This window comes from Drosophila nasuta, chromosome 3, assembly GCF_023558535.2.
Source record: "Drosophila nasuta strain 15112-1781.00 chromosome 3, ASM2355853v1, whole genome shotgun sequence".
NCBI lineage: Eukaryota > Metazoa > Arthropoda > Insecta > Diptera > Drosophilidae > Drosophila > Drosophila nasuta.
Genome location: NC_083457.1, coordinates 29330893 through 29350291, shown reverse-complemented (window position 1 = coordinate 29350291; position 19399 = coordinate 29330893). Strand labels below are relative to the sequence as shown.

General features: G+C 39.3%; 1 protein-coding gene across 1 annotated transcript; it reads right to left on the bottom strand.

Moving 5' to 3' along the window:
* Positions 1-10995: 10995 nt before the first annotated feature.
* Positions 10996-12685, bottom strand: LOC132794023 (alpha-amylase A). The gene is made up of 2 exons (XM_060804240.1): positions 12463-12685; positions 10996-12397 (listed from the first exon to the last, which is right to left on the bottom strand). Exons 1-2 carry the CDS (start codon positions 12637-12639, stop codon positions 11090-11092), a joined length of 1485 nt encoding a protein of 494 aa, XP_060660223.1. The 5' UTR covers positions 12640-12685; the 3' UTR covers positions 10996-11089.
* Between the last annotated feature and the right edge of the window lie 6714 nt (positions 12686-19399).

The window sequence follows — 19399 nt, the reverse complement described above, 5'->3', positions numbered from 1 at the left end:
ACTTTATTGATTGACCAAGGTCAGTCAAGAGGCTAATGAAGTCCTTGACAAACGCCAAGCAATGCTTGTCGTCTGAATGTTGCCTTTAATTAGATTCTGTCACGACAATGAAAAAATACCAACAAAAGTTCCGCCAAACTTTCGCAGCCTTTTGCTATTTGCATTTGCATTTCTCTTTCATTTATTTTTTGTGCCCTCGTTGAGTTATGTTCCGCAGAGAGCAAAAATTATTGCAGTGCCCACCCCCCAGCGAAACAACTTGAAATAATTATTTTCATTTTGCAGTAAAACACAACTTGATTGTACAACTTTGCGCATAAATAAAACAGCTAACAATGTGGTGTGATAAGACGGAGAGCACACAAAAAAGGTCATCAGAACACACAACTTTTCCCCTCGAGTCTGACAAAAGCTTTCCCGCACGTTGTCATAGGCCTCTTACCTGACAGGATCCACAATTAAGTGCACATATATTATTTGTTCGCAACAATGACAAGCCTAATGTCTGCAAATCTAAGTCGAAACAAAAGGTAAAAATAAATGTCCTGAACACGAAGACGAAACACTCTTTAATTATAATTATTTATAATTATATAAATACATCGCATTAAAGCATAGGGCACAAGTGTATTTTTGTAGTCTCCGCGATTGCTTTCAACGAATCCATTTACAAATTTTGTCACCCAGCGTCTGACAGCGAATGAAACAGCTCTTTGGCAGTTCATTTAGGCGAACCCAAAAGCGGAAGCTGATGCTCAGACCAACCAAAAAAAAAAGAAAAGCCAAAAGCAAGCAAAAAAAAAGGGACCGCGTAAAAGCAAAGTTGAAGCGTTGAATTCTTGTTATTTGACATCAGGAAGTTTTGAGGGGCGAAAGTCGATTAGATGATAAGATTTGCATGTGCGGCATGTCAAACGTATTAGCAGCTGAAATGAGACATGCACGCGCGCTACACACATGTACACACACACACACACGCACTCCCACACACACAGAGTATTAGCAAATGTATCAGGTGCTTGACGCGGCAAGAATCAAAGTGACATTCAAGCACTGACAGCTTAAGAAATGCCACACTGAACAGCACATTGAAATTGAGCACCAGAATTGCGAAACAGATTAACTATAATTTCTCGGGTCGATGCTAAACATTGCTAATACAATATTTAATAACTTTAAACGAATTTTGCTATATTGAATCTATACTCATATTAAGCTATTCTTACTCTACCTATTTTAAATAATTTCAATGTAAATTGCTTTAAAACTAAAGAAGTAAAATGTAAATACTGATGAACTATAAATTCTCTCAACAATTTAAAAATTGTAAATTGCAACAAAATTTAAGTTTATATTATTGATTTTAAAACTCCTGCTCTCATAGCATAAACGAATTTAAAAAATATACGTTTTGCCTTAACAAATTTCTTAGCATTTTAAACACTTAAAATGTGTTCTTAAACATGGGCTACAGATTACCCATAATTTCTCTGACCAATTTTATGCATTTTAAATAAAAACCTTAATACCTCAAAGTGAATTTCAATTGATGCAATTAATTCAGGATTTAAGAAATCAAAACATATTTGGATATCGAAATAATATTCACTTTGCTGAATGAAATCACCATTTTGTTAGATTTAGCAATTGCATTATTATTAAAAATAAATAAATATTGATAAACTATAATTACGTTTGAAAGATGAAAATATATTTTGTGTTGCATTTGGGATTGAATTTTATTTTAAAAATCGAATTTCTCTACCGCAAATACAACGACTTAAATTATTTATTTCTAAGAAATGTATTTTTAAGCATGTGCTACAGATTACCAATAATTTCTATATTCTAAATAAAAACCTTAGTATCCTTAAAGCGAATATCGAGTATCGATGAAATACGTTGAGAAAGATTCATTTCATTTCAGAGAAATCATTCGCTTATAGGAACAAAATTTGATATTTCGAGTGAATGTACAAAGTAAACGTAGAAACTCTTGCATGTCACAACGTTTGACTGACTTTTCCACCTGGGGGCGTCAAACGTGGCGTATGCGCAATATTTGCATACGCAAATGTTTAAGCGTTTGCGCTGCTCTCTTTGCAATCTTCGACATACGATGTACGTTCAGCTCGGCTTATGGCAGCTTTTATGTATATAATTTGCAAAGTTTAACTCGAAGTTTATTTGAACCGAGACCACATAAAGTTAAATTAATGCTTGGTCTGAGGCTGACATATAAACGCACACACACACACACACACACACACACACACACAGTGGGTTGCGATGCGTTTGGAAGCATTTCCTTGGTTGAGTTTTTTGTCGTTTTCAATTACACTTAAACTTTAAGTGTTTAGCTCTTGTTGCTATTGTTTCTCATTTATTCTTTTTTGTTCGCCAAAAATTATCAACTTTTCGTGAAGTGCTTCATAATTTTATTAAGCAACATTTTGCCTGCTGTCTGCTTGCTACTTGCTGCTGGGATTCTTGCCACATGTTGCAAATATTTCGTTGTGGTATTTAGCATGATGTGTTGCGGCTTTTGCGCTTTTCTTGCTGGCGAACAAAGACACAAAAAAAGAATAGGCCCACTTTTCACATCGTTCGCAAACGTGGCTGGCATTTAAATGGCGTATTACTTTATTCTTTCCATTCGGGTTTATTTTCTTCTTTCTCTCTTTTCTCTTTGTTGCGCACTTTTTGGTGCAAAGTTTTGCATTTGGCTTCAGCTTCAGCTTCGACTTTGCTTTTTCGGGCTTTGAGCTTGTGCTTGAGCTGAGTTCATACACTGGTTAATTTAGTTTTCAGACGAGTTCAGAGTTGTTTTCTTGTCTGTGTCTGTGTCTCAGTAATTTATCAACAGACGTGCTAGTTTAGCTCTTTTTGCCGCTTTTGGTTCTTTTCTGCGATCTTCGTGTATTTCTTTTTTCTCTGTTGCTACTGTCTTTACTGCTGCTTTGCTGCTAACTAGTTTTTAATTTGAGCAGCATTTGGCAAAGTTCTAATCCACTTAACTTGTCTCGGCTGAGAGCTAAGACCGTCACAACTGTAAGCTATTAGGTGCAAATCAATTTCAGCTCACTCATCCACTCAACCACTCAAATTGTTTGTGGTTTTTGCGTTAATTTATGCCCTCCTTCGAAACGTTAAACCTGCCCAGAACAGAGCAGAACAGGGCTGAGCAAACGCATCAAGTTTGTCAGCTGTGGATTTGCACACAAATCTCACACAAATCACAAATTGAGCACTTGATTAAATGGTGAGCATTCGACTTAAATGGCCTCTGATCGTTATATGAGTGTGGCTGGCATTAATTATACTCACGCCACTATGCATTGATTGATTGATTGATTGACTGACCGAACGTTCTATGCCAGCAATTGCTCTAAACCTTTTGGGTCACATTCCATGCTAGAAATGCTGAAATTCCTGGCAGAATATTACCAAAAAAGTAAAAACACAACCTCCACAATTGCATGCTAAAATGCGCTTATTTATGCGCAAGCATATATTATTTCTTTGGTCCTGGGCTTCGGCTTCGACATCGCAAACATTTACATTGTCGAACAGCGAGTAGCAGCAAACCTGTTTGCCCGCTGGTTGTGTTGACAACGTAACCAAAAGCGAGCATAACGAGCATAATAATAAAGCAAAATATCTGCTGCACCGTGAAATGCAATAAATGATAACAGTCCTCTGGGAATTCGCAATTGCCGTGCACCGAGACAAAGAGAGAGACGCAAAGTGGGGCAGAGGACAGGCATGAGAACCGAACTGAATATCAACTGTCGCCAGGCAAAACGAGGCTAGATACAAATCTATGCAGGTATAAAAACACAACGAGTGAACTATATACATACATATATACAGATATATGTATTATATGCTGGTGCATGTGCGACTCAAATATCTGCTATTATGCATAGCTTTGGGCAAGTATTTGACAATTTAAAGAATCAAGAAAAAAAAAACAGCAAAATTATTTGCTGGAATCCGCATTGACAGCTATTTGAGCTATTTCGGTTTGAGATAAAAAGCTTTCCAAATTGCAGGCCAATTGAATTTCATTTACGTATACAAATTAAGAGTTTTATTAAGTATTTTACGTTTCGAGACTATTCGCATGTTTAACTCATCAATTATATAACTGTATGTTAGTTAAATCTTCTTGTGTTTACTAATATGAAATTAATTGCGAAACTAACTTAATTAATTGCGAAATTAAAGTTAGTTTCACTTTTTATTTTTACATTTTTTTGCTGATAATAATACTAATGGTATTTTGACATATTATTGAGGTCCCTTTTTATAAAATAATACAAATTAAATTGAGATGTTATGTCCAGCAAATTTTTAAGGCAAATATTTTAGCGAAGGTTGTATTTTAAGTAGTGTTTCTTTTAATTTCACAGCTCTATACGAAGTTACATCTCTTAATAATTGATGAACTTTTATTAAAAACCCTAAACAATAACACCTCGAAATACTTTCGCTCATTACTATTTTAAGTGAATAGAAACATGTGCACAAAATTAAAATCTGAGAAAAAATCTTTCACAGGAAAGCTCTTTGCATAAATCAGTACATAAACTTTTTATAATCTGACCAGAGAAATTCGTCTGTTCCAAGTGAATGGATTACATATGCGCAAACAAAAGTTCCAAGCCTTGGTGTTAGACCTGTTGTTGAGCTTTTCTCTCAATAGTGTCGTCGTAGTCATCGTCGTTGGCTGTGAACAAATAGCAAACAAATCGACAAACAATTTCAAGTGTTCAAATGCTAAACACAAAATGCTTAACTTGACCAATAAAAAGTAAATGGCTAACACGCAGACACACACATACATTCACATGCACACGCCACAAGCTGGCCGCAAGTTAAACACAAACACACACACATACACATCAGAGTAGAAGCAATGGAAATGGCCTGAATGAATGGCAATGGCTTTCTGTTAAAAGCGGGTCGACAAAGGAATAAAAGGCGAAATCAGTCGCAAAGCAAAGCGGTAACAGCAATAGCAACAGCAACAGCAACAGCAGCGTCAACAGCAGCCCTTGGGCCAACCGAGCTATTTGCATAGCACTTAAAATAGAAAGACACATTCGAAGTAAAGATAGCTAAAAGACGAAGACGAAGAAGGAGCAGGAGACGAAGAAACAGCACAGAGAAAAAAAATTCGAAAGCAAATTCGAAGGTAAAAAAGGATGTGCAAATCTGCTGCAGAGGCAGATGCTGAGTGATAATTCGACATGAGAGGCTCGTGTAGAGACGTTGGTAATTGACATTGTTGGTCGGACAGGCCAGAGAAATGCTGTTTATCAGCAAATAGTCATCTCGTAGTAGTTGACGTCTGTCTCTTCGTCCCATCATCAGCAATGCAGCATGTGAAATGGCTTTTGCCAAAGGACGCCCTAATAACGTGCATGTCAACGCAGCAGCAGCAACATCAGCAGCAGCAGAAAAAGTGGCCAAGTGTGTGTGTGAGTGTGTGTGTGTTGCCATCGTTGACAATGACATTTGGCAGCCAAAGTGTTAGTCAGATCCGACAGACTGTTTGTCAATGTGGCAACAGCAGACTCGAGGCCCATATATCTCCAATTGAGAGAACGAGTGCGAATGCGCCACCTCAATTGTTGAACACACAATGAGCAGCAGCAAGAGCAGCAACAGCAGCACTGACCTAATTGCCCGAGGGACAATCCCAGCATCGGTAACGGCAACGGCAATGGCAACGGCATCAGCGCACACCTGACGTATGCGTAATTTGTCTACGCTGCATTGCATTCCCTTAGGTTGTAACGTAATGCTGTAATTTAACAGCTGTGACAACAAACTAATTAACTTTAACAACAATACTCTGAAATATCGAAACGTTGTCACGTTGTAAATCAAAGCCAAAGTTTTGCCTCACAACTCACTTGTCAAAAATTTAAATTTATGTCTTTAACTTTGGCACAGCTGTTGCACCCGAACATCATAAAGAGACATTGCACTAATACCAATATGCAATACGCAATTGGTTGGCCAGCTCAAGTGCAGGTTGAGCAAAGTGTCACGAGCTACTGTGATGCGCTTTGTATATCGCACTAAGATGCTAATGACGATGATGATGGTGTTAAGGAACACTGTCGCCTTAAGGCGCGGGACGCGGTAATTAGCGGTTTTGATGTTAGCCAGTGAGACTCACGCACACTCACACACACACCAAAGGCGTAATAGCAATCAGCTTGTCATTTCACATGCACACAGACGTAGCAATCAGAAACATACACACAAACGATGAATTGAATTTGCAATTTGTGCTTGCGGCGCTTAAAGAAGCTCATGTCATTTTCGCTGGCAATTAAACAATTAACTAGAAACATTTATTTATGCAGCTAAATTGGGCATGGCGATTTAACTATTTCTGTTCTTTCTTTTCGCGCACATTATTCACTCAATTACAAATGTGCAAAACAATGCAGAAAAAAAAACGAACGCAAATGTTTTGTTGCTCTTTTCTGTTGCGTACTTTTAAGCGCGCTTATTTATTTGCACGTTACGCATACGACGTGTGTGGCAGTGTGAGTTAGAGTTGCCGATGCATGTGTGTTGGTGTGTGTGCGCAATGAAAACAACGCGTGCTGTGTGCTGTGGCCATGCTGTATATTATTTTGTCTGCACACATTTGCTTTTGGGTTTCTTCCTCTTTGCGCTTTCTTTTTATTTGTTTCATTTTGCGTAAAATACGCGTCACGCCTTGATCTACGACGTACGAATGTCGTGCAGCTGCAGCAAGAGGGGAGCAAGATGGGAATTGTGTGTAGTGGTTGCTGTGCAATATCTGCATTTTATACTTGCTGCTGCTTTTTACTCTTTCGTCAGTTTCCGTTCGTCGTCGTCGTAGTCGTCGCCGTTGCTCTTGCTGTTGCTGTTGCCGTTGTCGTTGTCGTCGGCGGCGGCATCCGCCGTCATCATTGCTGCCATTTTGTGCGCACTGACCCGCTTTTTGCGCTTTTTCCCATTACATTTGGTTTGCTATTTCGTTTTATTTTGTTTGTCTTTGCTTTCTCTTCCTCGCAACCATTTTTATTTCTCGGTTTTTTTTTCGCCCGCTTGCTTACTTATTTATAGTATAACTGTTTCATTGTTGGCTCGCGGGCATGAACTATCTGCCTTGTGTGTCTGTCTGTCTATCTGTCTATGTGTGTGTGTTGCTGGCCAATGTTTGTACTGGGTGCACGAAATCAGTTGTGCCATGTAGTTTTCATGTTAAACGCGCTCAAAATTAATGGTCACACATAGATGCACTCACACAACACACACACACACTCTCTCTCTCTCTCTCGCACACACATCGTAGTTTGAAATATAAATGAACGTTATCGTTACAAATGTGCTTTCCGCTGCCTGTCAGCATGGCTACAATTCGCGGCCGCATCCTGGCGCGTCCTTGCCCGTTGCCAGTTGCCAGTTGGTTTTACTGCTGCTGCTGCTGCTGTTGCTGTTGCTCGTTGATTTTGATGTTGTCCCGCTCTGAACTTTGAACTGTGAACTCGTTCCCTTCTCTTTGCTCCCTCTCTGCTCTTCTGTGTACATGCATTTAATATTTGCCTGCAGCTAAATCAAATTGTTTTTCTGCTTCATTTTTGTTTTTTTTTTCTGTGTACGCTCTCAGTTTCTGTTGCTGTTTCTGTTTGGGGAGTCGCATAAAAAATTGAAGATAAATGTCGGTAAATGTAATTTTTAAAAGCTCTAATATCCAGCGTCCATTTTGTGCACCACACTTGTTATTCCGGCGCTGTGGCCTTAGAGTTTTGATTGAATGTGGTGCGAATGTGCGCAGCGCAACAGAGCACTGAAACAATATTTTCAACTAACTGGCAATTAAATATAATCTCTCTTATCATCACAGTGTGGTCGCTCCCTTCACGTTTGAATCAATTTCAATTTTTCTTGAAACTTCACATATCATTTTGTGTGTTCCCCTCTTGAGTTGTTGTATGTTGTATGTTGTCTGTGGTATGTTGGTCGTTGTGTGTGCAAGTTGGCAGATGGCAGAGGTTCTTAGCAGCGTCCATCATGGCATTAATATTTAAAAGTCAGCTTTGCAACTTGTTTGACAGGCTGTCAGAGCATGTTTACCAGCAAAGGGTTGCAATGTTATCCAACTGACGTCAACATTTAAAGCATGTGCTGGCAGAGTGCTCATACTTCGCTTCAAAGCGAATCCAACAGACAGTTCTTAAAATTAGAAATCGAAAGAAAACAAATCAAAAAGAAAACACGAGCTGCTGTCAAGTTAAATTTGATGACTTTAAAGCATGTTCGAAAAAAAAAGGGAAGACAAGAACACATTCAATATACAATATGGAACACGTTTCGGCTATTTGCGAGACCACAGACAATGGCAAATGAAGCGCACATTTTAAAGGCTGTCGCAGTCCTTTAGCTCCGCTTTTTTGATGTCGGCTTTTGGGGACTGCACACGTGAGTGGCGCCAATATCCAGAGCAGCAACAGCAACAAACATTAAGAACGTCAGCGGCAAGGACGACAAGAATCTCGCTTCATATTTTGATATTTGGATATTTTGCATAAATATGAGAAATACGTTTCTCTCCTTTGTCAGCAATTTTAAATTAATTTTATTTTTGTACATGCCAACCGAGAAGCTTCGGCTACGACTAGAGGCAAACACCGCAAACATCGTCGCAGCCGCCAAATTCAGCTCTCGTTCTCTGTGTCGCCCTGTTAGTGGAGCCTGGGGTCCCGTCAGTTAGACATCAACTCAGGGGCTGCCCCAACTCCGTTACTTTTTGTGCCCAAATAAAGCAAAAAGGCAAAAGAAAAAAATAAACATACAGAAAAGCAACGAAGAGGGAAAACCGCAATCTAGACATGGTCGGGCTTTTATACACACAATGTTTGATGTGACTTGTAATTTTTTGCTCTTTATGCAGATGGATTTGCCTTGGCACAACACACACACAACACATATGCAAAAAGTTGAAGCAGTGAAAAACCACACACACACACACACACACACATAAACATATACATAGACATTCTAAATCACAATCTTCTTGCATGAAGCATATGAAAATTGCGTTTTTGCGTAATAAAAAGTCGAGTTTATCTGCGCTGCGTTCGCTCAGAAAACTGATTTACTTTGCAATTTTATGACTTTATTAAGAATTATGCGCTGTTTTGTATATATTTACAATACACACATATATGCACACACAGACAGACTGCGAGAGTCAGCAGGAAGTTAAAGTAGCAGGAAACTCAACTTTGTACACACATAAGCCAAATGCAAGCCAAGTTTCTGCAATATACACAAAGCACAACTGCTGTCTGAATTAGTATGTGCACTCTGTGTGTGTGTGTGTATTTGCTTACTGAGAGTCACTTGACCTCTAGTAAATGACATGAAAATCCTTTGATAGAGTTGCACACATTCATTCATATCAAGCCAAGCCCTGGACACAAGTTATGAGTGCATATTTTTATGCAACACAATTCGACTCGTTCCTACCAAGGGCAAAAGACATGTAGGTGGGGGTGGAGGTGTGGAAGGGGAGGAACTAGATAGCAGATGTACCTCAAAAGCTTGCTGAAAATGCATATTACTGCAGGAGAGGAAAACTCGTATTTGTTTGCCAGATTTAAATACAAGCCAAGGCAAGGCAAAACTCAGGCTCACTCGACTTGCCATTGTGTCTAGCCAGACGAGTCGGAAACAAGTGCAAAAGCTGTAGTTAAATGTTCTCGACTGTGGAATACCCGTTAGCCATTTTCAATAAATCCAGAACATTGCAAAGGTAAAATGTACCTACAAATATACCCAATATAGCAGCATAATAAACGGCATACATACCGTATATAGTATATGTAAATATACCATATTATTATAAATACCACTATACGTATACCTATTCATAAAATTTACTTATTATCAATTAGATAGATTGTAAATAAACACAATAAATTAAAAAATAAAATAAAATACGTATACCTACAAATACTAAAAATATACCGACAAAATAAACAATTGCATTTGAAAAATACCATATTATTTTTATTAGTAAAATCTTATAAATACCAACAGATACCAAATATACCTACCATTCAAAGTATATATAGAGAACAAAATATACCGAATTGTGTCCAAAGAATACAATTAAAACCGAACAGTTGCCTGTCACAGATTATTTTTCGAATTTTATATTTTTTATGTGATGGAAACTAAATTTTTAGTTTAGGTACTTATCTACAGATTAAAATGCCTTCGTAGTCTTAGCGTTGATGCTGATCAAGAATACTTATTGTTTATAGGATCGGATATATCTCCTTAAGCCTGTTACTTACATTTGTTGGCACAAAGTTGTAATACCCATCTACCCTATGGCTAACGGGTATAAAGATCGAGATGAAAGAAGAGAAAGAGAGTGAAAGAGAGAGAGAGAGAATGCAAGTGCGAAAGCTGACAAATGATAATGTTGTGCGATATGTTTGGCATGTTAGTTGCCGGATAATGTGTTCTATTTATGTATGTTTTTATGGCCATGCATTGCGTAAATCAGCATTAGAAGTGTCACCAACTGCAATCCTTTGACCAGATTGCCTTGGCATTCCCCCATTTCATTTTGCGAAGCAGCAGCTGTCCTTTTATCCTTGCCAACTACTCAACTCAACTCAACTCAACTCAACTCAACTCAACTCAACCCTTTCTCTCTCGCTCACCTGGATTTGTCAGCTGCGTAATGGACTTTTATCGGTAAAGACCCATCTATGAGAGCGTCTTTTTTGTGTGTCTGTGTGTGTGTATTGTGAAATTTAATTAATTTGATAGAAAAGTCACATAAATTCGCTGGGTTGTTGTGCTATTAATTGTGAAGGGATGGATGTCTGGACACGACACGCACTCGAACAACCTTAACTTGACCAGCAACCACAACCTCTTCAACAGGTACAACAGCAGCAACAACAAATAAAAGTCGATGTCTTCTTTTATGTTCGTATATGTATTGTATATTTGTATATAATCTCAATGTAATCTCAATCTCATTGTGTTCTTTACACAGCACAAAGCACAGCGCTTACAATTTGGCATTGACATGGATGGCAACGACACCATCGTCAGCATTGCTGGCAATGTTGATGTTGGCACGTCCATCGGAGCCAACGACAATGGTCTTACCAGTGCAGCTGGAGCCGCTCTTCAGGCCGGAAATGACATCGCAGTAGGTACCAGCGGGCAAGCCAGTTTGCAGAGAGCTGTTCAGATCGTAGTTATCGTTGTTGAAGGCAACAAAACCGCGGCTGCCACGGCTGAAGGAGATCTGGTTGCTGCCGTTGTCCCACCAGTTGGAGACCTGATCATCGCCGACCGCATTACGGAAGGCAACCATGTTGTAGATCTGGCGCCAACGGTGCTCGCACACCCAGCCACCGCTGCAAGACAAGTCGCTGTTGAAGACGGGGGAGGCAATGTTGTGGCCATCGGTGGTTGGTGGTCCCTGGTCGGTGTCATCGAAGGCAAAGGAGGACATCACACGGGGTGTGCCGAAGGGATGGGCCAACATGAAAGCGGAAGCCATCTTGTACTGCTTGGCCACCTTGTAGGTGAGCACATCAGCGCCGCCAGCACCGTGTCCACGCTGGTTGTCGTGGTTGTCCACAAAGATCAGAGAGCGATCGGAAGCAGCGAAGCCCCAGGCGGTGCCCCAGTTGGTCAGATAACGCAGCTGATCCTTGCCGCGGAACACCTTGCCAATGGAATCGGAGTGACGGAACTCAGTAACGGCGCCCATGCCGGTGTACTCGGACTTGCTGATGGACTCACCGCCCAAATCGATGACCTCCTGGAAGATGTAGGGCTTGGCACCCGAGCTGAAACCGTGAGCAGTGTTCAAGTTGTTCAGACGACCGTAGATGACAGCCAAATCTCCGGGCCACATGTGCTTGGCGGCATCCACACGGAAACCAGCAACACCCAATTCAGTCAAATGGTTAAGGAAATCAACGATCTTGTCCTGCACCCAAGAGTTGCCCTGGTTCAAATCGCGGAGACCAACGAGCTCACAGTTGCGCACATTGGTGGGGTCATTGTAGTTGGTGATGGCACAGGTGGGGTTGAAGTCCAGGGAGGAGAATGGCACACCGGGGAAGCTCTTGGAGCTGGGATCAGCAGTGCTGCCGCCAGTACCGTAGCTGTTGCCATCGGCAGACATGTGATTGAAGACGACATCCACATAGATGCGCACACCCACGGCATTGCAACGGCTAACCATGCTGGCGAACTGCGCCTCGTTACCGGAGCGAGTGGTCAGCTTGTAGGAGATGGGCTGGTAACGCTCCCACCAGGGGCGGGCACCGATCACGGCATTCTCGTTGACGGGCGACACCTACAATCGAGTAGCCCAATTAAAAGGCATCTGGTGGCTGCGAAGTGTTGAACTCTTGAACTTACCTGCACGCCAGCATAGCCATAGGGACCCAGGAAATTCTCGCATTCGGCAGCAATGTCATCCCATTTCCACTCGAACAGATGCACCATGCCGTTGCGTCCACTGGCATAGTTGGTGGCGAACTGGGCATTGGCCAGCGCCAAAAAGGCAATACAGATGAGACCCTTGGTCAGAAACATTTTTGTGTTGTGTTCGATTGAGACTACAATTTCACACTGAACTCAAACTGCAACCAAGTAGACCTTTTATAACGAAAAACAATATGATTGGGAATGAAAACTACTTGGTCGGAAGGTATACAAAATGATTTGTGATGCAAATTCTTAGCTTATCACAAATATCAATGATTGATTGTGCGCGGGGTGTGGAGAGGGTGGAGGGCCAACAGCACACTCCTTCTCATACAGTGGGGTCTAACACACAGATTAGATACGGATACTGTGGAAGTCGAAGTCGTGTGCTCCCCGTTTTGCTTATCATCAAAATATATAGAAAAAAAACATTGGTCTGTTGATTTTTTTGTTGACGGTCCGGTTGACTCGTTGAGAACTTTCGATTAACACAAGTGGGCAATAAAAGGCCCACACTGATTATGACTAGCTCGTCATCGTCATCGCCATCACCGACGTGCATTACGGGTCTGTGGTGGTCTGCGTCCATTGCAAATCATAGCATACAAATCAGCGGACATGTCACAGTGTTTGTTTATTATTTATAACTCGCGATGTTTTCGCGCTGATTTGCACGCATACCTTCTTTATAGACAGACAAATATAGTATATTTTATATATAGTAAATAAGTAGCTCTCTAAGACTGTCATATATTTGCCATCGCGGGGAAAAAATAAGAAATAAGAAAAACATTGAAATTGCCTCTTCTTATCGATGGCGCACTTTGTACGCCAATTATTCAACACACAAACACAGTTGGTGCAAAAAAGTAACGCATACTAACTAGCTACTAACTACTGCGAAGTATAGACTCAATGGCATGTTTAATTTGGATTTTTGTTTTGCTATTTTTGCCTCCAATTTCCGATTTTGATAAGTGCGAAATCGAACGACACACAAAAAATTTGTGTGAATTTATTTTTGGAATGCGCATTTGCATTGATACTTATGAGTACTCACAAGTTAATCGCTGCAATCACTCGCTTGAGTCGTGAACTTTATGAATGGCCTCTCAGATTAGGTTAACGTATCAAAGACTCTCGAGATTAGAATCAAATTCTTTTTAATTAACTGGACAAGTGTCTTATAAACTGGATGCCAAAAGACTTAATAATACTGCAGCTGAACACAATTTGGCCACGTGACCACGATTGAGAAGAGGGAGAATGTAACCAAAATGAAGACATTGTAATTGAATAGACAACTACTAAAAAAAAGTCGCTCAACTCTAAAGATACCCTATACTCAGTTTAAGGTGCTTAATTTTTGTAGCACTCTATGATTATATTTGAAGTGCTGTACTTAAGTATTTCAAGATTGAATAGCAATATTGCTGTAAATTAATTGAAACCGCACTTGATAAAGATAACCGAATTCTTGAGTAAAATAAGATTATTTTTTCAGTAGGGTTTTCTATAATTAAACAAATGATGGAATTCTTCTCTTGTTTTATAACCTCAATCCAGATTAGCAAAAATTATTACTTAAGCATTCTTATTCAACACAAAACTAGGTAAAAATTACAATTTTTCTTTTATTTTATATCAACAACTTAGATTTTATGACTCACTCTTACAAGTATTTGCAAAGCAATAATTTGGAATTCGTCAAAAAAAAAACATAATTGAAACATTCTACTTAGTATTTAATCTTTCTACCTATAATTTAAAGTCAGCATTGAAAATCCAAAATAAATAAATGATTCACATCTTCTGATATATATTATTTTCATATTTTATATTCTGACAGGGCACAACTAAGATATACTTTTATTTTCTAAACAACAATTTGATATTCGTTAAAATGAATTACTCTACTAAGTGTATTACTACCAGCCAATAATTTAAAGTCAGCATTGATTGAAATAATGCTGTAAGAGATAAATGTTTCACTTCCTTTTGCATTTATTCCAGGGTATTTCGACAAAAACACATGTGTAGCCACTTGAATGAGTTTGCAAGTTAGAAGTGTGCGCATTGCACGCTGTTATGAACAAATGCAACAAATTCTTGTATTTGTATTAATTTCATATTTTTATCTAACAAACTCAAGTGAAAAGCAATCGGAGTGGAAAATGTTTGATAAGTTTTCAATTAAAATTTTACAAAGCACGCAGCACAAAGCACTAAAACTGCAATTGTTTTTATTTACAATAACCCCAACAAAACAGAAGTCTATTCCTCTGTGAGTGCCAACAGGTAGATAAGAACTAATGCAATATTCTCATGTATTCTATGTACTATGTTATCTCATACACAATTCCTGACAAATTTTACATTGTGAAGTGTACTTGCTCTAATGCATTTACAGCTGGACAAATTTGAAACAAGTAAGAAAGTTACAGTCGAGTGTGTTTGGCTGTAAGATACCCATTTTTCATAAAAATAAAACAGTGCGGAATTATTCTTAAAATTTACCAAATAATATACCGCAAAAATATTGAAACTATATCAAATTGCTAATTTGGTATATTGATATATTAATAAATGTTATAAAATGATAAAAATATCCAACCATCCAACAAAAATCCATAGTAAGTAAGCGTTTTTTGCCATGACAGTCAGATGGACATGGCTATATCGTCTCGGCAATTGGCGTTGATCAAGAATATATATGCTTTATAGAGTCAGAGATGCCTCCTTCTGCCTGCTACATCAATTTCCTGAAGTCACAAAGTTATAATTCCCTTCTACCCTCTGGTTAGCGGGTATAGAAATACAAAACAATCTTTTCTCTGGCCTACGAAAAATCTAAGCAGAAGTTGTGCAACGCACACACAGAGAGTATTAAATTTACATAAGGCCATGTAAGAACGGTGCAAAAAGTGACACTTGTGCTGAGTTATATTGATTTGCATGCCAAGCAAAATTTGCATAGAACCAGAGACGGAAAGATACGCCTTAGAGCGAGCGAGAGGGGCGGACTAAAAGTCAAGTCAATGTACAAATATTTGCTTTAAAGTACGTAAACGTAGCCCAGCAAAACTGAATGTGAGCATTTCCGCACATTACACCTGAAGTTTAGCAAACTTTGTTGCAGTCCCTAAACTTGGGGAGGGGAGGGCCAAGAAAGATGGCATCTTTGGTCCCAGCCAGAAGCCAATTTGAATAGTAAGCAAATGTCGGATATGGCAAAGTTCAAAACGGAAACGTTTGCTGCACTTTCAATGCCAAAAAGCCAGCCAGCAAAAAGCGTTACTCCAGCTGACAGCGCTAACTTTTTCCCAGTCTGGCTCAGCCTGCTGGGACTATTCGCCTAGCAATTGCCTAGCATAAATCCAGCTGGCAATCGTCTATAACTGCAAACCACACACACACACACACACACTGCGACCAACTACATATACATATATACACAATATATACTTTCTACTTTATTGTTGAATAAGTCAGCTTAAAAACTTTACAATTCCCATGTGCGGTGGTTGCATGTGTGGGGAGAAATTAATTTACATTTAAATGAAATTGATGTCATTGGGCAAAAGTTGTTGATTTTTCATTGCGACAGCGGGGCAAAACATTTGCACAACTAACTTATTATTATTATTATGATTACTTATTATTGCAATGAAATTGAAAAACCCCCCAGCTGTACCCCAAAGCGCGAGTGCAGCAGCCAGCATCAACAGCCCGCAGTCAGCTGGAAATTATGAATACTAATTGAATGCATGCTCGTTATTTTATATTTTCTCTCCATCTCCAACTCCTCTTCTAACTTTGTCGCGTCAGGAGTCGTAAAATATTCCAGAGTTTATTATCATGACCAGATCCATTAGAAGTCAAAGCAAATGCGCTCACATTTTTTCATTACTTGCAGGTGGCAAACGAATTACGTATGTGTGTGTTATAAACCCGTTTATATGCAGCACTTAAATGCATCCTCATCGATTGACTCAACATATGTTCTCTGGCATCTGCATACATACATATAGATGTGTGTGTGAGCTTGTTTGAGCATGTATTGTGTCGCCTGTCAGCCACGTAATGCGTTTAACGTAACTTTGTTACATTTTCCATTTTGATTGCAATATGCTAAGCATTCGATGGCACACACACAAGCAAACACTATCGACACACATGCTTGGCATGCGTCACACTTGTCGCTTGTTTGCCGTTTAACACTTTCATAGCATACTTTCAGGCGGCTTTAAGGAATTTGTCACTGGGAGGAGCACACAAACGGCTTAAAGCCGTTTAATAACATAAATTTGCCAGCAAAGCTAATAAAATATAATACACTGCCAACTACAGTCTGGCGTCAACAAAGCTACTCTTGTTGTTGCTGTTGCTGTTGCTGCTGCTCTTAAAATTTGTTGTTGCTGGCAGCAAAATATGAGCAAAATGACCAAAGAGAATGCAAGGCAAGAAGCGAGCTAATAAAAACCAACTTTCCCACTGCAACAGCAACAGCAACAGCATCAGCAACAGCAATGGCAGCAACAGCGACTTTGACTTTTCGCTTCCTTTTTAGTGTCACACGAAAATAAAACTGGAGAATAACGAGCCAGTTGAAAGCGACTGACTGGCCATGCCAAGCCAAGTCAGAGCGGAGTGTAAGCAGGGCCAGGTCTGTGTCCGGGCCACGCCCCCCGTCGCCAAACGCCAACGCCCTCCGCACAGTTGCACAATGAAATGTAGTTGAAAATTATGAAAATTATCTGCCACGCCATTTTTATGCCAGAAACTTTGCATCTAAATGTCCATAAAAGCGGAAGCGTCGCGTCGCCAAATGGCACAAGAAAAAAAAACGAAAAATATAAGAGGAACTCTCTTTCTTCTCTCTCTCTGACGCGGTATAAAAATAAAATGGCAAACTGCAACGGAGGCAGCGGCATCAGCAGCAGCAGCAGCAGCATCAGCCACGTCATTCGTGTGCTACGTGTGGGCATTTGTGGGCGAATGTAGGCGTGTCAGGCGTGGTGTTCGAGGTGGCCTCGAGGAGTGACTGCCTCACAGACGGCATGTCATCATTATAATAGAAATTAAGTGCAGTTCCAGTTCCTAGCAGCATCAACCGAGTAACCAGTACTTTAGAACGTGGCTGCCACTGCTGCTGCTGCTGCTGGCTCCTTCTGCAGCATTTTCTCTCTTGTAATGGGTAATAGAATTAAAATTACTTGGACGCATGCCACGCCAAAGCCAAAGCAATGGCAACGACAACGACAACGACAACGACAACGATGTGGAGAGAGAGCCAGCCAAAGTAGTGCGAGTAAAAGCCAAACAATAGCGTCCAGTCATTAAAAACAAAGAGCCAAAGGCAGAGCCAAACTACTTTACAGATCTCTTGCCTGTGTCGTGGGCGTGGCGTACGCCTTTTGTCTCTTGCTTTAAGCCGATTGCCTGGACAAAATCTTTGAATTAAAGCACAAATATTGTCGTGTTTATTGACGCGCTTAAAAGTATGAAACACATCATTCAAACATGTTGCCCACACTTTGCATTTCAACAGCCCTGAGGTAACATCATCAACACCGCCTCTCTGGCAACATTCGGAGATTACCACCGCCACAAAAGCTGGAAACACATTGCAATGTTGCAATTTTTGCATGCATGTATGTGAAACCATTTGACAGATGATTTTCCACATTTCACATTCCATTCCTTTTGTTATTGCTGTTGTCCAGCTCTCGAACAATTTTGCACATATTGTGCGTGTGAGTGAGTGTGTATGCAATTTATTCAAATAAATTAAAAAAAAAAAAATGCTATTTTGTTTATATAGCATTAAAATGTAAAAAGGACCGCAATACAATCGCAAAAGAATGGCATAAAAAGTATAAAATATAACTGCTAAAGTGCAATATTCTATGGCAAACAACGGATGCACTTTCAGAGATTATTGTAATATTATATAAGTGTTATAAGCAAAATCTCATTTAACATGATTTAATTTATCTCTCATATATGTTGTTAAATATTTTGTTATAATATGTTGTAATATATATTCCTCATTTCTCGTAGAACAAATAAATAAAACTTTTACGTATACGTAATAATTTATATCATCCAAAGTAAATACTTTTAAAAAAATAATTAAAATTAATAATAATTAAAATGAAAACATTGAACATATTATTACATTAATTTGATTAAGAATATACCCAACGAAAATAATTAGGGTAGAGAGAAAATAGTTTTATTCATTTCTTTTCTGTTCATTGAAATAATATTAAAGTAAATTCAATTTATGTCATTGTCAAGATTTTAGAGAAATATTGGATAAATTCAAACTTGCCTTGCTTTAATAGTATAATAATTTATAGTCCAATGTTGATATAGACAACAACAAATAGCAACGACATTTGAGCAAAAGTAAATATTTAAACAGCAAGCAAAAGCAAGAGCAGAGCTCAAATTTTAATTACAATTGCGAGTTAAAGTATATTCGAGCTAATGGTTGACCACAAAGTGTAACCGAAAATTGCAATACCTGTAAGCCGAAAGTGCAGTTTACCCTCAGTTATAACGCCGAGCGAATAAAGAGTCCGACCTGTGACCGCAGCAATGAAAGGTGGTTAGCCACACACGCATGCGAGTAGAGACTGAGAGAAGCACTGAGAGAGTTGGAGGAAACCATCATCAGCATTGGCGATGATGACCATAAAACAAGGGCAACAACATTTTGCGTCAACAAAAGCACTCTCGCGTCCCAAATTCGAAAATAACTGCGCAAAAATTGTATTTACGCACACACGAGAAAATTGAAAATTGAGGTAAGAATAGCGAAAAGTATGAAATTGTTTTTTTCCTTTTGGTTTCCGCTATT